This window comes from Girardinichthys multiradiatus, chromosome 22, assembly GCF_021462225.1.
Source record: "Girardinichthys multiradiatus isolate DD_20200921_A chromosome 22, DD_fGirMul_XY1, whole genome shotgun sequence".
Classification (NCBI taxonomy): Eukaryota; Metazoa; Chordata; class Actinopteri; order Cyprinodontiformes; family Goodeidae; genus Girardinichthys; species Girardinichthys multiradiatus.
The window spans coordinates 9965240-9986587 of NC_061814.1; the positions used below are offsets into that span (position 1 = coordinate 9965240).

At 41.9% G+C, this 21348-nt stretch overlaps 1 protein-coding gene across 1 annotated transcript; it reads left to right on the forward strand.

The window, feature by feature from the left end:
* The first annotated feature begins 1699 nt into the window (after positions 1-1699).
* plekha3 (pleckstrin homology domain containing, family A (phosphoinositide binding specific) member 3) lies at positions 1700-19359 on the forward strand. The gene is made up of 8 exons (XM_047351985.1): positions 1700-2012; positions 4481-4597; positions 4687-4836; positions 4988-5109; positions 6202-6306; positions 6595-6638; positions 7300-7394; positions 14771-19359. Exons 1-8 carry the CDS (start codon positions 1958-1960, stop codon positions 14878-14880), a joined length of 798 nt encoding a protein of 265 aa, XP_047207941.1. The 5' UTR covers positions 1700-1957; the 3' UTR covers positions 14881-19359.
* The last annotated feature ends 1989 nt before the right edge of the window (positions 19360-21348 follow it).

Genomic DNA, 21348 nt, shown 5'->3' on the forward strand with positions numbered 1-21348 from the left:
AAATGTAAGGCCGTCTGACCAATAACTGAAGCTTGGCTGAGTTAGGTTCATCAAGCGATGCCAGACACAACAGTGAATCTAGTACAAAGTTTTTATTGTGTTTTTTTCTTGATACATGACAAAATAACAGTACAATCATAGTTAAATATTACAATCAGAAAGAAAGACAAATCACAAAGAAAAAAAGACCAGCAAAAGGAATCAAAAAAGTCTACGTATTAAAGCACACGCATGAAAAAGAAATTATGAGACCTGAAGTAACCATTAAGACTCCAAATTCGTTAAAGGGAAGACCCAGTGTAGGAGACATCCAGTATCACCCTGCTGATTGGTTGTTTAAGGAATATAGGACCAAAAAAGACTCTGAAATTGGTGCAGTAGCACTTTTCCTGCTGTCTAATTTAAACAGCATAGATTCATTGGAAGACATTTTAACCATCATCATGTTGATTATTTTGCCTGTGGACTTTTTCAAATTTTCCAGTGATTAAGAATATTCCTAGCTGCTACTGAAATCCCCACTATGATCCTCCTCAACAAAGGAGATGATTGTAGGTTTTAAGAGAAGCAAGAATAGGCCAGACACAATTTCCATCATGGGAGAAGAAGTGGAGGTGGTGGCCAAGTATAAATATCTCGGTGTTCACCTGGACAACAGACTGGAGTGGAGATGCAACTGTGAAGCCATCTACAAGAAGGGACAGAGCAGACTGTACTTTCTGAGGAAGCTTAGGTCTTTCTGTGTTTGCAGCAAGATGCTGCATATCTTCTATAAGTCTGTTATGGAGAGTGTGATCTCTGGGGTAGCAGCCTCAGAACCAGGCTTAAAAAAGCTCAACAAGCTGATAAAGAAGGCTGGCTCTGTTCTGGGGACTCCTCTGGAACCTCTGGAGATCATTGTGCAAAGAAGGATTCTTCATAAAATGAAGAACATTATGGAGAACCCTGAGCATCCTCTTCATGAGACTGTCCTACAACAACAGAGTGTCTTCAGTCAGAGGCTTCTTCAGATCTGCTGTAAGACGGAGCGCTACAGGAGATCCTTCCTGCCCACAGCCATCAGCATCTACAACAGCTCTTTGAGGAAACCTTCATAATATGAGCTACAACAACATTTAATTTCCCTTTGGGATTAATAAAGTATTTTTGAATTGAACTGAATTGAATTGAAAGCCAGAAATATTTCTCCCGATATATCAGGTAACAGTTTTGGACAAAGTGGTATAATTCTTCTCAACCAGCCACTCGGAGTAAGTACAATACATGACCAAAAAGTCTAATAATTAAATACTCCCAAAGACCGTGTACAAAAATATCTATATTGTTTTGACACCTCCAACATAGTGGACATAGTTTATGACCAAGTCTGTTCGATCTAACTGGTGTCCAATAGTATCTATGTATTATCTTATGTTGTGTAAATATAAGTATATATTATAAATTTTCTAGTATGTGAACCAATTTTTATCCAGTAGCTACTCATCCCCAAACATTGTCCCAAAATCCTGCTCTATATAAACTTTTAAAAGAGTTGCAAGTACTTTAACTCAGGGTAAATGTACTCGTCTTTAATTTAATAAAGGAAACATTTAGCGTGTAGTTTGGTTGTGCTTTTCTGCAGCCACTTAAATGTATCTGGGTGCTTAAAATCATTTTACCACATTCTTTCGGATTAGAAAGCACAATTGTCCCTTGCAGGTTTCCGTACATAAACCGTTGTTTTGTTGACACTTTTCGCTATCAGCTGACTGCCCGCTGAGACGATGATCAGCTCCGCTCAAACCGACCCTCTCAGGTTGATTTTCAGAGCTGAGGAACCATCAGCAGAGTTCAGGAAGCAATCACATTTATGTTGAGGGGAGCAGCAGCTGAGAATGGCCGCTGTTTGCTAACGAGTCACTGACCATTAGCCCGTTAGCAGCTTTAGCTCCAAGCTAACAGGCAGCTTCATTAACCGATGTTTGGAGAGGTCATGGAGGGGATTTTATACAAGTGGACTAATTACATGACAGGTAACGATTTTGTTTAACATATTTTCTTGCATAATTTGCTTTTAGACCATTTTCTAATTTTTCTTTGCTAATGTTAATCGCAAATTTGCAAATTTGCTTTCAAACTCTGGACGAGCTAACATTAAAGAAAGGCTGTTTCGATGATGCAGAAACACATAATATGCACAATATAACATCGAATAGATAAATGTAGAAATATAGATATTTAAATATGCCTTAAATTTCAGTAGAAAAATAAACTGATATGTAAAGAATACAGGTTTCTGCAAAAGTTCTGCAATTCATTAACTACAGCTGCTTAATCTGAATTCTTAAAATATTTCTATTTGGTGGTGACTAAAAGTAAATCCTTATTTATTATCTTGTATCTTCTTTTAATTTTAGTTCCACTGCCACTAACCAGTCAAGACCTACTCATTTAAAAATAACCAGCTATCGAACTATAAAGTTATACACATATAAATGAAACGTTTGGAACATTCCTTAAGTCTTTCTTTTTTTAAAATTTATTTTTAAAAACAAACAAAACTTGCACGACAGGTTAGACAAGTTGATAAAATAGGTTTCATATGTTAGTATCGGTCAATCACTGATTACCAAAATGAAGAAACCCTAATTTTGATGCAATTTAGTCACTGCAGTAAAAAATAAAAACATTTAAATAATTGTCCTTATTTATGTTTCCATTTATATGTCTAATACTTTTTAGTTTAAAAATGTAAATATTCTGAATTTGGTTTAAAAAATTTTAGTATTTATTTATTTATTGGTTTTAATAATGCTATTTGGCTTTAAGAGTTTTGATCAGATTTTTCTACTATATATAAGTTGCTGGGCATGCTACAAATCTAATCAGTTTAGGTAAATAGAGATAAATACACTTTTTATGGGTGTTAATTGTTCCTGTAAGAGTTAATTTCAGTTCACCTGCATACATAGAATGGTTACATAATTCAGTGAGTGCAAATAAATAAATATTTGAACGTGTTTTTATTTTTATATACAGTATATTTATATTAAGTGTTCATATTTGAAGTAGTATCTTATTTTAGAAAAAATAAGAATGCATTTATCTAAATTCACATGCTTAATATAAGTTGTAGTGGATGCAACATTTGTATAAAATCTGAAATGCAGTATTTATTTATTTTAATTTGATATCAAATCTCACTCTACAAGGCAACTATAATGGAAGTGACCAGAATGTGGTGGTATAGATATGGCAGTTACTCTCTATTCTTCATTGGCTTACTCGTATGTTACTCTTGACACTAATCAAATCTGTTTTTATTGGAAACAAAAACAGCAGCATACAATTGTAGAATCACATCCTGTTGTAGGAAATACAGGCTAATCTCAGGAACGGGGACGTGAGGAGGGCAGTATTTCACCTTTATGATGGCAGCATAGCTTGTCTATAAATAATATTGCTGGATAATGAGACTGGGATTTGTTGTTGACCACGTTTCCCCACCCTGATCTGCAGGGCATGTTGTCCTGGAGGTTTCAGAAGGTTTCTCTCTTCTACAGTACACCTTGGCCAATGCAATAAATTCTGTTAACAGCTTGTCAGGTTCTGCGAAAGCCTGCTTATTATCCGTCAATGTAAATGAGGTGTGCCGCAGCAAGTGATTATCTAAAACATGCTAAGCATTGTGCCCCAAGGACCAGCATTGAGACACGTGGAACTAACCGACTCCAAGTTGAACTCATTTGGAAATACTCTAAGGGCCAAACAAGACAATACCCAGCAGAACAAAATGATTAGAAAGAAATCTGTACTAAGACAGTGTTTTGAATAAGCAGATTTTTGTCCAGTACTGTCCACTTCATTTACAGTCCACCCTCATGTGACCAGTTAATGATTCTGAGAGAAACTATATCAAAGCGACTAAGATGTGTCGCTTTTGTTTCATTAATGAAGGTAATGGTGCTAATCATGGCCAAGAAAATAAGGACATAGGAATTTCATTGATGTGAAAGACTAATTTCCCTGAAGGAAATGAGTTCAGCCTTTTCCCACAGATAAACTGTTAGAAATGTTAGCTGCTCCATTTGTATAGTTTTTTATTGGCTTAGCTTGTGAGGTGAAGACACCAGCAACACTTGAAATACTAGGAAACAACTTTATTAGCAGATTAATGTGTTTCGGCTTATGGCCTTCATCGGGGTCTTCCCAAAACGCCAAACAGTTTGTGTTTAAATTAAAGAGTGTGTTACCGAGAACAAACCAATTTCACATGAAAACATACTGGCCAACCAGCATTAAAGGGGATGGTGCTTGCCGACTGGTTGAATCAGAGCCCAAATAGGCTCTGGGCTGGACCACTTCTTATTTAAAGGTGAAAACACCTCATGTCTAAAGGTGCACAGATGAGTTGAAATACACATAGCATCACAGGAACTCTAAAAAATATTAATTCCATAATAACAAAAGTAAAGGTTGAAGGTGTGTTTTGTGTCTTCAGGTTGGCAGCCACGCTGGTTCGTCCTAGAAGACGGAGTAATCTCGTACTACGACAGCGAGGATGACGTTGGTAAAGGCAGCAAAGGATCCATCAAGATGTCTGTGTGTGACATTAAAGGTTGGATCAATTACACCTTGCCTGTTCCCAGTCACATTACCGTAAAGCTAAGTGCTTCCATCACACGCTGCTCATGGTTTATGTTTCAGTTCATCCAACAGATTCGACTCGCCTGGAGTTGATCATTCCCGGCGAGCAGCATTTCTACGTGCGAGCTGTTAACGCCGCAGAAAGACAGAGGTGGCTGGTGGCTTTGGGATCATCCAAAGCTGGAACTCTGGAAAGCCACAAACACAGGGGTACATAAAACATGCTACAAGTTGTGCTGTAATTATTTAACCTGATTTAGATTTTACCAAACTAAAAAGTTGTTTTTATATATTAGCAACCTCAATAAAGTTTCGTTGTTTGAAACAAACTGACTGCTCTGATGTGTGTGTGTGTTGCCAGGTTCAGACTGTCTGAAAACCAAGATGTCTGAACTTCGTTTGTACTGTGACCTGCTGGTCCAGCAAGTCCAAACGATCCAATCACAGCACACTGCAGATCCAGAAACCCCGCCTACTTCTGAGGTAAACAAAGCAAACCTGTTTCTATTAAACCCAAACTGGAAGTTTTTCTTAATTTCTTTAAAGTCGCTACGACAAACCTTAGGTCAGAAATGGTTCCCTGGTAGAAAAAAGGATCCAGCAGAGGATGGTGAGGGCAGCTGAGAAGCTCTAGGAGTGTCCCTACTCCTCTGTTCAGGAACTGCACAACACTCTGCCTCAAACTATTCACATCCTGAACTACTGTTAATATTACGCACTTTAGATTATTGTGTTTATTTCAAATATTTGTATTGTTTTTAGCTGTCTAATGATTTTGCACTCTAATCTGTTGGAGGTCCTCGTGAAATGTCTTGTTCAGTTACACAATGATAAAACAATAATTGATTATTTTTGTCACTTTCTCCTGTTTAATAAACATGATTTTTTATTTTTTATTTCCTGAAGAAATAATTAACACTTTAATTCAAGGGATTCTAAATAACAGTACCATAAAATGTTTAAAGCTGTGTACAATCCAGTTTTATATTGGAATATGTTTGCAAATATTTCCATGCAGTGTTTCCTTACCTCTATATGACGGAAGCCCCAATGGCTGCAAAAAACAGACAGGTGCTTGTGCACCCAGATGAACACTCTCCCACCCGCGGACAGAGAGCATGCATCAAAAAATATTCTCCAGGAAAGCGAAGATGGAAAGATCTGCTCTCCTGTAGCAGTTGGAGTACCTCTGGGTTTGAGGACAGAAATGAGCCCAAGAGTTGTGGTCCTGTCCCTGACAGGCAGTACAAGTCCAGTCAGCGCTGGACCCTGCTTGTCTGTCAGAGGGGAAGAACTGGCTGTACAAGACAGATCTTTGATCTGTGGGTTGTTTAACTAGACAAGACGATGATGTTTGGACACTTTGATATATTAAATTATTTAGAGAATGAAAAGGGGAGTATTTCAATTTCCTTGTTGGTTATGTTGAACATGTAGGAAACCAGACATGTATATAATTCAAGCTTTTAATATAACTGTGATGCAGAACTTTACCACAAATCCACGTCCAGTTCATGTTAAATATGTTATTAAAGAGTTTCCGGCATTGTCTCATATTAGTTGAACTCTGTTCAGGCCTCACTGCTCAGTGCCACATGTGAGACGTTCATCAGGACTTTGGAGGAGTGTATGAGCCTGGCCAACCAGAGTTTGACCCCTGACCTTCGACCTCCTGAAAGGGTAATTTCGTTTGACCTTTTTCATGACTAACCCGATTGTGTTATTCGGAAGTTAAATCAACTGAGTTCGTTTTCCTATTCATTTATTTATTCATTCATTTAATTTTAGCCAAAACCAGTAAAAGCAAATATTTTAAACCTGCAACTATTAACTGTACTCTCCAGTTGTTCATGGTTGTGGCCCCTGTGTGAAAATGTGTGATTTGAAAAGGACACGTTGCCAAAGCTGCTGAATGTTCGGAGTTTTGATCAGTTTTACATCATTAATTTCGTCTCTCCACCTCCACAGATGAAGCGGTCCATCAGCCACCCTGGAACATACAGCTTTGACAGGTCAGTTCACCATTAAACCCACTTCAGACACATTTATAAACGGAGGATAAAAGAAAAATACTTTTTTCTATGATGTGTGTCTGCTAGACTGTGAACTTTACAGGCCTGAAATGATTTTTTGCTGTACCACCAGGAGGCAGTATTGCTGCATCTTATTGCCTCCTGCAGCTGAGTGTTTCACATGTTGAGATCGCTGGTCAGTTGTTCCTGAACTGTAAAATTCCTGCTGAGCTTAACTTTAATCCTCTCACCAGGAATAATGCAGGAATTTTAAACAACAAAAGAGAAAAGTACTCATTACACAAATGTACACAGAGAACCCAAACAGAACCCTTTATTAGCAGCACTTCTCGGACATGAGTTAGGCATTATTTAGTACAAGATGTAAAACAAAAACTTTACTTGCTGTAATATTCTGGTTAATAAAATATTAAAGAACCATCACCTCAGACTCAGATGTTGACTTCTGCTAACAGAAACGCCTCGTCAGCAACTTTTACACTTAACCTGCCGAGACCAGCTCCAGCAGCACCCTTTGTCCTTTTTAAGCAGATACAGATTTCCCTTTAGGACAACCAAATTTCAATATTAATACATCAGCCAGATCTTATTCAGTGTAATGGTGAATCGGATGTGTTAAAGAGCCTTTATCCCCCTCTAGGTCAGGAGTACTAAAGGAGTATGTGAGTGGAGGTCAGAGGTCAGCCCACCGCAGACATCGGACGTCCTCCGACAGCTCTGTCTATGAGACTGAACGTAAGACTTGACCATTTTCCAGGATGTTTAGATGAGTGCACAGAAAGACTTTCTACAACACACAAATAAAAAGTGTAAAAGTATTAATATCCCTCAAAGTTTATGTGACAAACCAACAATATTAAGTGGAAGGAAAATGTTTAAAATCTTTTTTACATAGAGCTCCACAGCATGTTGAATCACAATCATTACTGTAATATCAATTTGTACATTGCAAAGGGCTGCTTGGATGCAATATTTGATAGGACATTATAATTCAGATGAAATGCATGTAAACTCTGCATGCTAGTAAAATATCTGGACTGTTGGATAGACTGTCTGATGTGTGTTTGTAGTGGCTGGAATGCCAAAGCGTGGTAGGGAACTTGTGAGAGAAGAGTCAAAATGTTGGTAAATGCTAATTGATGTCGTCATCAAAATAATCAACAGAGGTATCACAATTACCTGGTTTCCTGATTCTGTGCAGCCTTATTTTAACAAATATAAATCTGAAGAGTCTCACAGGTATAAATATTTAGGCCCCTTTACTCTCATACCGCTGGATATATTCTAATGTACCAAACTGGATTTCAGAAATCCATCAGTGTCCTGTGATGGCTTCTGAGGTTTGTTGGAGAACATTAGTGAACCAACAGCATCCTGAAGACCAAGGAACACAGCAGACGAGGAGAAAGATGTGGAGATGTTTAAAGCAGGTTTAGGTTATTAAACAATCCCCAAAACTCTCACAGCACTGTTTAATCTGTCATGAGAAAATGAAAAGAGTATGAAACAACAGAAAACCAACCAATACATGAGCGTTCACCTAAACTGACTGACAGACATGCAGCCAGGAGCAACACCATAGCTTTGGAGGAGCTGCAGAGATTCTCCGGTCAGCTGGACGAATCTGTTTAATAGGACAACTATTTGGTCTCCATAAATCAGGTCCTATTGAAGAGTAGTAGAAGTAAATTGATCGCTTAAAGTCATGAGAAGTCCTGTTTGCAGTTTGCCAAGAGCCATAGAGGACACCAAACAAGAAGGACCTCTTGTCAGATGAGACTAAAACTGAAAATGTTGGCCTACAAGCAGAAAACTAACAGTCCACATCACCCTTAACACACCATCTCCACAATTAAAGGTGGTGGCAGCATCCTGCTGTTGTGATGATACAATCGATGGAAGGATGGATGGAGATAAATGCAGAGCAATCCTGGAAGAAAACTTGTTACAGGTTATAAAAGTCTTCAACTGGGGTAGAGGTTCATCTTCCAGCAGCACAATGAACCTAAACACACAGCCAGAGCTCCAATGGCATGGTACGGTTAACACATTTTAATGTGTTAGAATCTGATCCCCTCTCTTTTCCAATGGTTATAATCAGTCTGACAGAGAGAAGTATCCCAATCCTTGTGATTTTTAGTATAACAATGGTCATCAGTGGGCTCTAGATGGATAAACTGTCTACTTTTAAGGCTAGGCTTAAAACTTTCCTTTTTAATAAAGCTTATAGTTAGAGTGGCTTAGTTTATCCTTAGCTATCTCTGTAGTTATGCTGCTATAGGCTTAGGCTGCTGGAGGACATAATGACCACTTTCAACCTCTTTGCTACATTCTCACACTACTCTCCAATTTTGCATTATTTGCTGTTATTTCAGCTTTTAACTTTATGTTTTCTCTTCCTAGAAGCTACACCTGGCCTGACTCTGTCTACCTGTGACACCTTTCTGGAGAAAGGCATCGTCCAAGCTTCTGCTGGCAGCAACTTAATGCTCACCCTCTACCGATGATCCACATGGCCCTGTCTTTTAGTGTTTAACCATTTCTCTCTCCTAGACATGGCGATTGACTGAGCTTTACTGTAACTAACTATGTGCTCTCTTTCAGACTCTAACCTTGAAAACTGGCTCAGAGTTTATCTGTTCATTCTTTCTAGGTGAAATGACTAAAGGAGCTACATCCATTAACATTTACTTTTCCTTCCCATAGAAAGGACTGCTGGATCAGTGCTTCTTTGTTCTTTTTTTTTTTTTTACCGTGTCCTGTCTGGCAGAGTAGCCCTCAGAATTGTTGTCTGAGTTCCAAGAATTTGCCCAACAGATTTACTTTCACAAGCAGAGCATCACAGCTAATGCTTTAAAATTCTGCTTGATATTTATAAAAGAAACTTTATTGTAAACTTCTTTGGGAATATTTCAGTTACTGACACGGAGACTGAAATGAAAAGGAAAAAAGAAGCTCAAAAAAGAGAGATATGGGGCAAAAGGGAAAAAAGGAGGAAAGAGTGGAGGAGAAAAAGGAGGATGAAGAGAATCCAAGATTACACCCTGCTTGCTTACACACCTGCAGCAGTTTTTTTTTTTTTTTAACAAAATAGTACACGGTAATTATGAATGTAAAATGTACTTAGTGAGAGGTGCAGCCCAATATAGAACATCTGTGCATCTGTCAACACCTGAAGCTTAACACCTGTGAGTATGAGTGTGGACGTGCTTTTGTATACAAGGTTTCTCCACAAAAATATGCAATAGCGAGTGTGAGGACCCACAAACCTGCCCCATGGTCCCTGGACGGACACTGAGGAGATCCGAGCCACAGACATCCAAAGGCCCCCTAAAGCACAGGAACCCCGGGAGAACCACCACCGGGACTACCGCAACCCCCCCAGAGAAGAGCAGTGGAGAGTCCCAGGGGAACCACCCAACAGCGACAGTGCAGAAGCCCCTGGGAGCCGCAGCGACGAGTCCACAGGCCCCGCAAGCAGCCGTCCACGCCCGAGCAGATCCAGCCATGGACCCAGAGACCCAAGACCCCGGGACACACCACCCCCCAAGCAGAGGCCCGACAGAGCCCATGGGGCCAGGCCCCGGCAAGCAGCCACCAGGACTGAGCCAGCACACACCAAAGCACCCGGCCTCAGACACCGAGAACCACAAGTACACCAGCGGGCAGAGACTCCAACCACAGGCAGGTAGTGTGGCGGGGAGGAAATAGGCCCCCCCTAATAGGGGTAACGCAACGTAAAGACAAACAACAATGGATGTCATACACTCACTCACACTCCCCATGCATGCTCTATACTCCCAGGTCCAGGTGCCGGTACCCCCTAGGGGCAACAACCCCCTGGACCCAGGAGGTAGTCCCCTTCCCTCCTGGCGCAGAGACAGGCAGAAAGCGCCGGCACCGCCCAGACCCGGGTGACCCCTGCCCGGCTCCCGCCCCCCCGCCCCGAACCGAGTCCCCAACAACCCCCATCCACCTCTGGAGAGGGGGCTATGTACAAAAGAGGAGTCCACATGGCTCAAAGCAGCCCGCCAACCGGAGCTGCCCCAGGACGGAGCAGTCCCGACCCCCCAATGAGCTCCGATCCCAACCCCATGAGTCTCCCACCCCCAGTGAACTCCAACAAGAACCTCCCCACAGGGCCACCCTCAACAAGGACACCGGTGAACTCCATGGCCGAGAAGCCAATGAAGCCACACCCACACAGCGCAAGCTCCACACACAGCCCCGCCGCACCCCGCTGCCCCACCACACAGCGCACCGCAAGGCAGGGGCCCCACGCAACTCCACCCCCACCCACTGGCGCAACAGGGCAGACCCCACCGAGCACCGCACCCACAGCAGGACCCCCGACCCCGCACCACGAGGGGACAAACTCATCCACTAAGAGGTCCCCGGCCAGCGGCAGGCACCCAGGGCCAGTGTCCCCCACCACGTCCCCTCAGCCACAAAAAACACTACATCACTGCCACTGCAACGACTGCCCAGGGAAAATCACTATCCAGCTCAGCTCCACTGTCGCCGCTCAGCCGATCCAAACGCCGGTGACCCCACGCCCTAGAAGTGGACACAACCCCTCCACCCCACAGGCTGCAGCCCGTCCACGCCACCCCCCCAGCCCACCGCCCCGATCCCCCCTCGGACACGACAGCCAGCATAGCAGCACACCCCCAAGCCTGCCCAACCCCCCCAGACAGCGCCAGCAGCCCCAGCCCACCAGTCCACGAGAGGGATACATGCACCGGCCAGGTACCTGGGCCATGCAGGCCAACCGCTCCAGGCCAAGCACAACCCCCCAGCTGCCCCGGTGCAGTCACAAGACATGCTCCGCCGCCCCGACCGCCAACCGCAGCCCGACGCCCAACCATGGACCAGAACCACAGAAGGAAGCAGTGGAAAAAGGCCACTGCGGCCCCAGTTACCGGCCACCCCGCCAACTCCACTCCCAAACCCTGGGGGCGCCCCTGCCCGCCGGCCACCCACACGCCAGCATGGCGCACCTCGACCCACCAAGCAGTCCAGCCGGCCAGCCCCTCCACCAAAGCGGGACCACGTCCTTATCAATGCCAGCTAAGACCCCCCTGCCAGAGCCCGGCACCCCCCCAGCCAGCAGACCAGGGCCCAAAGCCAGGGGCCGAGATCCAAGGGAACCCAAGCGATCCCGAGAGAGCCCCAGCACCAGACAATCCCCAAGACCCGACCCCCAACCCCAGCCCAGACCCGACTAGAAGGCCTCCGACCACAGATGGGAAACAGTGAACGGGGATGTGAAAAGACCCCAAGCCTGCCTCTGCCAGCTCAAATGTGGTGTTGATGCGTGTTGTTGTAGTGTGCATTTAAAACGAAAAAACGGTGGGGAAGAGGGTCTACACCAAAGGTCCCTGAGCCAGGGCCGGGCGCCCGGGAATGGACCAGCCCAAAACCCTGCAACATACCCGCCAGGACCCAATGCCCAGCCAGGACCCCAGCCCGGGGGGCGATACGCCCCAGGAATCCCGAGCCCCTAAGCCCACCCCAGACCCACCCAGGAGCAGCATGGGCACCAGGCCAGTGACCTATGTCCGTCGGCACAGGCCCCCCGAAAGCATCACATGCAGCTACCAATGTCTCCCCCAAGAGCCACCAAAGCCCCACCCCGGCCGGGACCACAGCCCCCCAGCGCCAGACCCCCCAGCGATCCCAGCCCAGGGACACCCCCGAATCTACCCCCACTAGGTGATGGAGCCGATTAAAGGAGCCCAGAGAGATTGATCTGATGTGGAGGCAGAGGCTGTCTCAAGGCTTATATAATCCAACAGAAAATTTCTATACTGATTAATACTAAGAAGGTTTAATTTTTCCAGTTCATGACGATAGTTTTCTTAGCGATGCATAAGGCAGTGAAAACCATGTGAACTGAATTTGTCTCTATGATGACATCATCTAAGTTGCCCAACAAGCAAACTGAAGGGGAAGGTGAAATATTTCATCTCAGACACTTTGATAAGTCTTCACATATCAGGCACCAGAACCTCTGAACGGGTGTACATAACCATAGTGCATGGATGTAATGGTCTGGTATATTGCTTGTGCAGTGTAAGCAAGTATTAGAAGGTGCCAAGCCAATCTTGAACATCCGTTGACCTGTATAGTATACTCTATGAAGGATTTTATATTGTATTAATTGCAAACTGGGGTTGTCAGTTTAAAAGTTCTGGAGCATATCTGAGACCCAAATGTTTGGTCAAAGTTAACTGATAAGTCCACCTCCCATTTTGTAATAGGAAGCGAAATTGATTCGTCTATATTAGACAGTGTCCTGTATATTTTAGATATTAATTTGGGGGGGTTGAGTTTTAGGAACTCTAGTACACTTGATGGCATTTGTACCCCAATGTTATTAAGTCTAAATTTATTCTTTATTATAGATGTAATTTGTTGATCTAAAAATGTATTCTTGTCCATCCCGTATTGTATAATTAATCTGTTAAATGGGATGAACTGAATTCCTTCAAATATATGTTCTAGGTATTCAATTCCTTTACTCCTCCAATATGGAACATTTATCATATTTTTTTGTAGGATGTCAGGGTTGTTCCAGATGGGTGTACGTCTGCATGGGATTAGTGAAGACCCTGTCTTTTTTAGATATTCCCACCATGCTGTCAGAGAGGTGCTGACGTTGAGGCTTTTGAAGCATACATGCCGTTTTATATTTGAGCTAATAAATGTTAGATCGGAAATCTATATATTATTGCATAGTGTGTTCTACGTCTAGCCAGGGTTCATCTAGAGGACTGTGTTTAAACCATTTGTTGTCTTTGTGTCTCTGCTCTGTTCTCTCAAACCCCCAGTCGGTCGTAGCAGATGGCCGCTCACACTGAGCCTGGTTCTGCTGGAGGTTTCTTTCTGTTAAAAGGGAGTTTTTCCTCTCCACTGTCGCTACATGCATGCTCAGTATGAGGGATTGGTTCAATGTCAACACCAGTGACTGTCCACTGTCTCTACATGCTCATCCAGGAGGAGTGAATGCTACAAGTCTCTCACTGGATGCAATCTGCTGGGTTTCCTTAGATAGAAAAACGTTTTATCCAATTTGAATAAATAACTGAATCCGACTGCACTGTTCAATGGTTACGATTAATTGGAATGCATGTACCTGACTTTTGTGAAGTGCCTTGAGACAACATGTGTTGTGAATTGGCGCTATATAAATAAACTGAAAATAAACTGAATTGAGACAAGGCATGAAAACTGCTGCTTAGATGCTCTGCTTACAATCTAAACGAGCTTCAGATTTTCCTTAAGAAAAATGGAGCTGTTGGAGACATAGCCTAAAAGCCTTGTAGCTGTAATTACAGTTTAAAGGTGCATTCAAACTGCCGGTCTGGTCCAGGGATCGTGAAAAGCGAGAAAAATCACACCTGCAGTTGGCACGATTTGCTTTGACACACAGATCTTTTTAGACCGGACCAAACAAAGTCATGCAATTGTGAAAGATTGCTTTGGGGGCAGTGCTGATCAAGAAGAAAATCAGAACAAACAAGAAAGTCCGTCTCATCCAGGTTTCTGTTGGTACTTTGGTGTTCAAATATAGTTGTGGGGCTACACCTCTTCACTACTCCACGTAGCCCCACGAGACATTTACAGACTCTTTCTTTTGATTCGTGCTCGGTTTTTCCTCTACTTCTTCTTCTACTCAAATGAGCTGCTCTTACGCTGGTTTGAACCCGGGATGGGTGATCCGCTCCAGAAAATACTCTGGCACAATAAAAGGTTTTCCAAAGACACTTTAAAGTTTTTCTACAAAATATTTGGCCAACAGAGCTGAACACATTCATTATGTATGCTACACTTGAGACTTATTTGTGAAAGAAAAAGGTGGAAAAGCATTTTTCTCTGCTCGCTTCACAATTATCCAATACTTTGTGTTGGTCAATTAACAGATTATCCCAATCCCATAGAAATTCCAGTAAATTATAGTGTTTTTGTTTGGGAGATACTAAAATCATATTTCTTTACCTCCGCTCTTTCTGTTGCTCTCAGAAAAACGTCTGATGAGAGATTTGTGTTAGATTTGTAGCTGGAAAATGCTGAGTCAGGGTGACCTTTCTTTTTCTTTCTGTTTTCAGGTTTGCTGCCCACTCTGAACGGCGACCCGTCCTCCATTCCTGAGGAGAGGGGAAGCAGCATGAGTCCAAAGACCACACCGACAGACACAGACACCGATCTGTCTATCTGAACACCTGATGTGCATCCAAGCTCGGATGAGAATGAAGTAAAGGTTGAGTTAGCCGCTATTCAGTCTAGGATTTAGGATTGTCCCTCCTGTGTTTTCCCAGCAGAATCAGCTGAGCACCTTGGAGTCATTCAGCTTCTTTCTGTCAGTGGTTCATTTACACACTGGAGAGGTGGAAAGGGCAGCAGACTCTTTTGTAACGCTGAGCTGTGATGCTTTAACACTCTGGGATTAGAAGAGCCTACATCAGCAGGGTGCCACAATTCTGGACTTTGGGCAGGAGACACCAGGTCCTGCTTCAGTAAAACGCAGCTGAGGCAGCTCGTTGGCACAACGTGAACATGATTAACTGTGAATTGCTGGTTTCTGGACTGATGCTGCTTTAAAAGGCCTGAGAATGTAGATCTGTCTGTTGGGAAGTTTTAGTGGCTCTGATGTTGGATGTCTTCTTGTTTTTCTGGTTTCTTGCTGAAAACAAAAGCTTCATCCTTCTTAGTGTCAGCTTTGATCTCAAGCTTCTTACTTGTAGAAGTTCCTCGTGTTGACCTAATCTATTGACCAATTATAAAAAGATGTATCTACCCTGCGCTCTTGGTATGGTAAAAAGAAAAATATCTTACTGATTCACGTCTCTTTAAACCAATCTCAGCACTGAGCTCAGAAGGTAACCTGGTTTTATTGGAACTGATGCCCATGCAGAGCAGACGTTTACAGTTAATCACTCATAGGAATAATAATCCAGCAGCCATGTCTACACAATCTAAATGTTGTTACTAATAAGCAGGCTCCGTCCTGACGTGTTCGATGAGCTGCAGGCAGACCAGATGAAGGGAGCTGACTGGTTACTGATACCTTCAGTGTGAATATATAAAGGGTTTTGTTTTTGGTAATATTGGTACGTTGATCACTTCCTGTTTTTTAGTAGTAAATACCAGTCCAGTGTGACATCGAGGCCATGATGAAACTGAGCTGGGTGAGGTATTTTTTTCTATGAATGTATGTCTGGAGATGGAATAGCTGACATGAGTGTAAGACAAGGCAGCCATCTTTCTGTATATCATCTTTAACTTGGCTGTGATGTTGCAGAGGCTTGATGTAAAAATTGTTTACTGGATTACAAAAGCAGGAAGTAGTTTTGTGAACTTTAGGTTACTGTACATTACAGCAACTGCAATCTGAAAATACAAACGGCTGCATTATTCAAAGTTTTGACATGGGTTTTATGTTAACCGGTCATTTTGCTCCTTCACCATTTTGTACCTTCAATGTTTGGACCATTCGGTACTGGACTGTTTCTGCCACAGGATGCTTTGTTCCAACCACGTGTCGATTTGTACCCACCAGTGGGTTTTTTGTGCCTACTTAAAGAACTTAGTCATTTTCTACACATGTTCTACTGTAAGGAAATATAAGGCATGTGACTCCAATAAAAAATACTCATGGAGTTATTTATGTTTAATCAGGGGTCCTAATCTGTTATCTTTCTTAAGGATTGACTGAATCAAATGGAACAGAACCAAAATATATGGAAAAATATTGCAAAGTTTTCAGGATATGGATAGTGAAAGTTGATCAAGTTTATCATTCATGAAAACACTTAAATACAAAGAAAAATAAATCAATACTGCGTGGTTAAACATATAGAACACAAGAACACAAACTGGTGATGGGGCAAACTAAACAAGCTGATGAAGTCCTATGACTTCATCAGAGAGCGATCTTTTAATAGCTCTCTGTGTCTGTGTTCTGGAAACTGTGCAGTTTGAGTAACGAAACAAAATAAAATGTCCTCAACCTCAGGACATTGGCAGTGGCAGAATGTCGGTACGTTTTTGTTTGAAATGTCACCTTTAACCAAGCCCATCAATTCATATTTCAGAAAACTAAATCCAAGCCGGACTTTGATAAATCACTGCTGAGGTTTTCTGTTTGTGATAGAGCCTGTGGTTTAAACACATGTAAAAGGAGTGGAATAATGTTACATAAATCAATGTTTCATGAATACTTCATTTTACAGCTCACAGTTCAATATGAGTTTGACAAAGTGGCAAAAAGAAAAGAATGCCAGATTTGAGTTTTTTTCTCTTATTTTTAACACAAAAAACTCACACTTCTGCTATCGTAAAATAAATCTCTGTTTTTATAAAATGTGCCCTTAACCTTAGTGAAACTAAAATGCGAAACAGGATTTAATACCTCCTGTCAGTGTGAAGTTACTGAATAATGGTTAAACACCCTCCGGTAACCTTATGCGACACCATGTGGCCATTAGATGGTACTTGACTATTAGCTGCCACTAGGTGGCAGTGCTCTGAAGCCTGAGCAAGGGTTATGGACATAACTTTAAGTTTGGTTCTAGATTTTCAGGATCACAAGGCCAGTTCACTTCTTACTTGAATATGTCACCATGGTAACCTTTGCTGGGAGCCAGTTTCCAGATTAGAGATAAGTACATGTGAAAGCACTGCCTCTAGTGATCGGTAAGGCGATAGTCAGATTCTAGAGCTTTCTTCACTAAAATGATGCAAGGTGTTATGAAACTCAGAGTTGTAGTTCAATTCGGATAAAGACACCTGTCCGATTATGTATGATGCTAACGATGCTTAAAAGCTCTTTGAAGCTTTTGGTGCAAATTACCCAAAGTTTTGCTAAATGTCCTGCCACCACTAGGTGCCGCTAGAGTTTAAGCATTCGAGGCTTTGAGACAAATTGCCTAGAGTACAGGAGGCTTCAAACCCTTGATGAAGAGTCAGCAGCACACCGCTGGCCATGTAATAATCAGAGCAGTTGGAGCATTGAAAAATAAATGACAATGATAGCAGTGGGAAAAAAGCCTCTGTTTCCTAAATTACAGCTATCGTGCATTACAGTATAGTGAAGGCTGCTTCATACTCCCCAAAATCACATCATGTTGTGTCTGTATGTTCATATTTATATCTAAATTACCTAATTAAATGTTGAGACAATTTTAAAATCACAGTCCAAGCTTAAAAATGTGACTTCTGGCATAAATAACAGAAAACAAAGTTAGAATTTAGAAGATCTCTGCCTGATGATGTGGTTGTGATGTCTTCCAAGTTATACATCAAACATTTTTGTTTCTTTTTTTTATACAAGCATCCCTCCTTCATCCTAATAGTGATTGGCTCTCAGATCTCCATTGTAAGGGTTAGTCAGCCAGATTCCTCTGAGGAATCCTGCGAATGTTGAGCCTGCTTTTGGCTATGGGGGGCAGGTGTTGCAAAGGGTGTGAAGTCTGACCCGTTCTGCTCACCAACTCTGTAGGTCTCCGGGAGCTTAAACTATTTCACTCAGCTGGTTTATATATAAACAGAAATGTCTTTGAGTCCTTTGCATGTCAATGTCGGCCATTAATGCATTGATTTGATGTGGAGTGTTTTAGACGGTAACATCATCTACTTGTTTTCTGTTGTGGCACTTAACATGAAGTAATAAAAACACATGTGTGTTCTTTTTTTTCTGTGACTAAGATTATTATTTTTATTCTGTTTGCACGCACCCAACTGTGACGCCTGTACTGTATCTGCTTGTTACCTTCTACACTCCTGTAAAGAAATTCAAAAACAAAGAAAAAACACGATCGTCTGATTAGACCTTATCAATCTTTATTAGGATTTTTTGAAAACATTCAAATGTTAACGCTTGCCAAAATTTGAAGCTGTTGTATTTTTATATTTCCATGGGAAATCATTTTACTATCAGCCTTTTTTAAATCTTATTCATGTCCACATAAACCCACCACAGCTTGTATTTTTTTCCACGGGAAAATGAAGATATTCAATAACTTTGTATTGCTTTCTCCAACATACAGTATTTAAATGTGGCTGTTTTGCACTTTAAAGTGATTCTGTCAGTGTTCAGGCTCTGAAAGTAGAATAAAGTGACATCTTTATGATGTGACGGATTATGCTGATTTTCATGTGGGTGTTGTTTGGAACTTCCTGAGTGTGTAAATACAAAAAAACAGAGATTAGGAGAAATGTTCATTGTATTGAAAGAAAATCGTATTATATGAAGACCCATCAATCTTAGTTACTGTTTTCTTTACAACCTAATTGTTACATTTAAATTTCTTTGTTGAAATGTTTAATCACTCAGTATTTATATTAAAACCAAAGGAAAGATTCCGATTACTTGTAGTTCTCACATTTGTTGGGTAAATCAGCGGTGCACTGGTTGGTGAATCTTTTAGCCTGACTTTTGGGACCTTTTGGAAGGGTTCTGTTAGCTGTGCCATTCTCTTTTAATGTAGGTTTTATTGAGATCAGTATACAAAATGACAGACTAAAGCTGAAGCTAATGGTTCTTGATATATATCTTTATAGAGTAGCAAAAGATAATTCATCTCCTGAATTCCTTTTTTAGCCAAATATCAGGAGATGCCTTAAGAGTCTGCACAAAGTGGCATGTGGTTTTTATCACATCTGATTTTTATTGACCAAATAAAGTTTTTGAAGCTGATTTGGAACTCTGTGTTTTATTTAACGATCAGTGGATATTTAACTTTGACTAAAAACTGCAAAATATTCAACCTCTGTGTTTCACTGTCAATGCCCACATTAATCTGGGTTGCTTTGCTTATACTTGCATTGCACAATTGTGTTTCTGTGTAGCGTAAGCAATGCAACTCAGAGACACCATAGATAGGTGCCACTCAAATGTTGCAGCAGTGCCCTGATTGAAAATGTTAATAGGCAGTTAAGCCTGAATGAATCTTATGCTACGCCTTTGCAGATTCTCTGTCTGCAGCATTAAAGATTCACTTACATTAGGAGACCAATTGCTTGGAGTCGCTCCCACTGATGGCAGCCCAGCCTACTTTCTGAATAATTAAGCTAATAATTGTTTGACCACTTGGGGGCACAAACTCAAACTCTAGCACTGACCTTTTATTTCTCAGTGCTCAGGCTGTTATTAAGTATGGAAAAAAGGCAGAAACAGTAACATAAAAAAAAAATTCTCCATCCTGATGTGATAGCAGAGTGTCGTTTTACACCCTTCATCCCAGTACACACACAAACACTATACAAAAAAGAGAGCATCGCACATACAGTAATTCATATGCATTATATTACCAAAGATACACAAACATGAACTTGAGTGACATCCCATTCTTCATCCATAGCTATTAATGATGTCGGCCCACCCTTGGCAGCTGGAACAGCTTAAACTCTTCTAGGAAGACTCCATAAGGTTTAGGTGTGTTTGTGGGAATTTTTGACCATTCTTCCAGCATCACATACACTAAGTGAGGTCAGACATTGATGTTGGACAAGAAGGCTTTGCTTGCAGTCTCTGATTTAAAGTGTTCTATTGGGTTGAGAGTTCCTTTCACTGAAACGAAGGAGCTAAGTCCAACTTCTGACAATCAGCACAGAGCATAACCCCTCTGCACCAAACATAACACAAGGCAGTCAGATGAGTGTCATAACTTTTCCTTTGGATCAACAGACAGAGGGGCATGATTGGTCATGTCCGAGAACACATCTTTGCTCTAGAGTGCAATGATGGCGTGCTTTACACTGCAACTGATGTTACACTGCAACTAATGTTACACTGCAACTGATACACTGCAACTGATGTTACACTGCAACTGATGTTACACTGCAACTGATGTTACACTGCAACTGATGTTACACTGCAACTGATGTTACACTGCAACTGATACACTGCAACTGATGTTACACTGCAATTGATGTTACACTGCAATTGATACACTGCAACTGATGTTACACTGCAACTGATACACTGCAACTGATGTTACACTGCAACTGATGTTACACTGCAACTGATACACTGCAACTGATGTTACACTGCAACTGATGTTACACTGCAACTAATGTTACACTGCAACTGATGTTACACTGCAACTGATGTTACACTGCAACTGATACACTGCAACTGATGTTACACTGCAACTGATGTTACACTGCAACTGCCGTGCACATGCTGATGGATGCAGCTGCTCAGCCGTAGAAACCCATTAATCTTCCTATGCACTGTTCTTCAGCAGAAGGCCACATAAAGTTTCAAGGTCTGTAGTTATTGGCTGCACACCATGCTCCACAGCATTCGCTGACACCACTTTGTGGTGGAGTTGTATTGGTTCCCTCGCTCCACTTTGACTTTAACAGTTGCTCGCGGAATATTTAGAAGCGAGGAATTTTCCTCACCAGGCTTTACACAGGTGGCATTTCATCACGGTGCCATGCTGGAGATCCCTTAATTCCTGACAGGGACCCAACCCATTCTTTAACAAAGGTCTGTAGAAGCCATCTGCATGCCGAGGTGCTGGGTTTCATTTAGAGGAAGTAACTGGAACGACTCAACTCAAAGATTCAGAGGAATGATCCAATACTTGTGGCAATATCTCCATCCCATCATATGAAGGATTTCACTGTATTTGTGATGCACAGAGACAGAGAAAGCTCTTCAACCTTGGGCTGTTTA

Excerpts from the sequence above, each read along its gene's own strand:
- plekha3 (XM_047351985.1), top strand. The coding sequence starts at position 1,958 with ATGTTTGGAGAGGTCATGGAGGGGATTTTATACAAGTGGACTAATTAC. Across the intron at positions 5,110-6,201 it reads AAACCCCGCCTACTTCTGAG|GCCTCACTGCTCAGTGCCAC; the intron begins GTAAACAAAGCA and ends AACTCTGTTCAG. Across the intron at positions 7,395-14,770 it reads CTCTGTCTATGAGACTGAAC|GTTTGCTGCCCACTCTGAAC; the intron begins GTAAGACTTGAC and ends TTCTGTTTTCAG.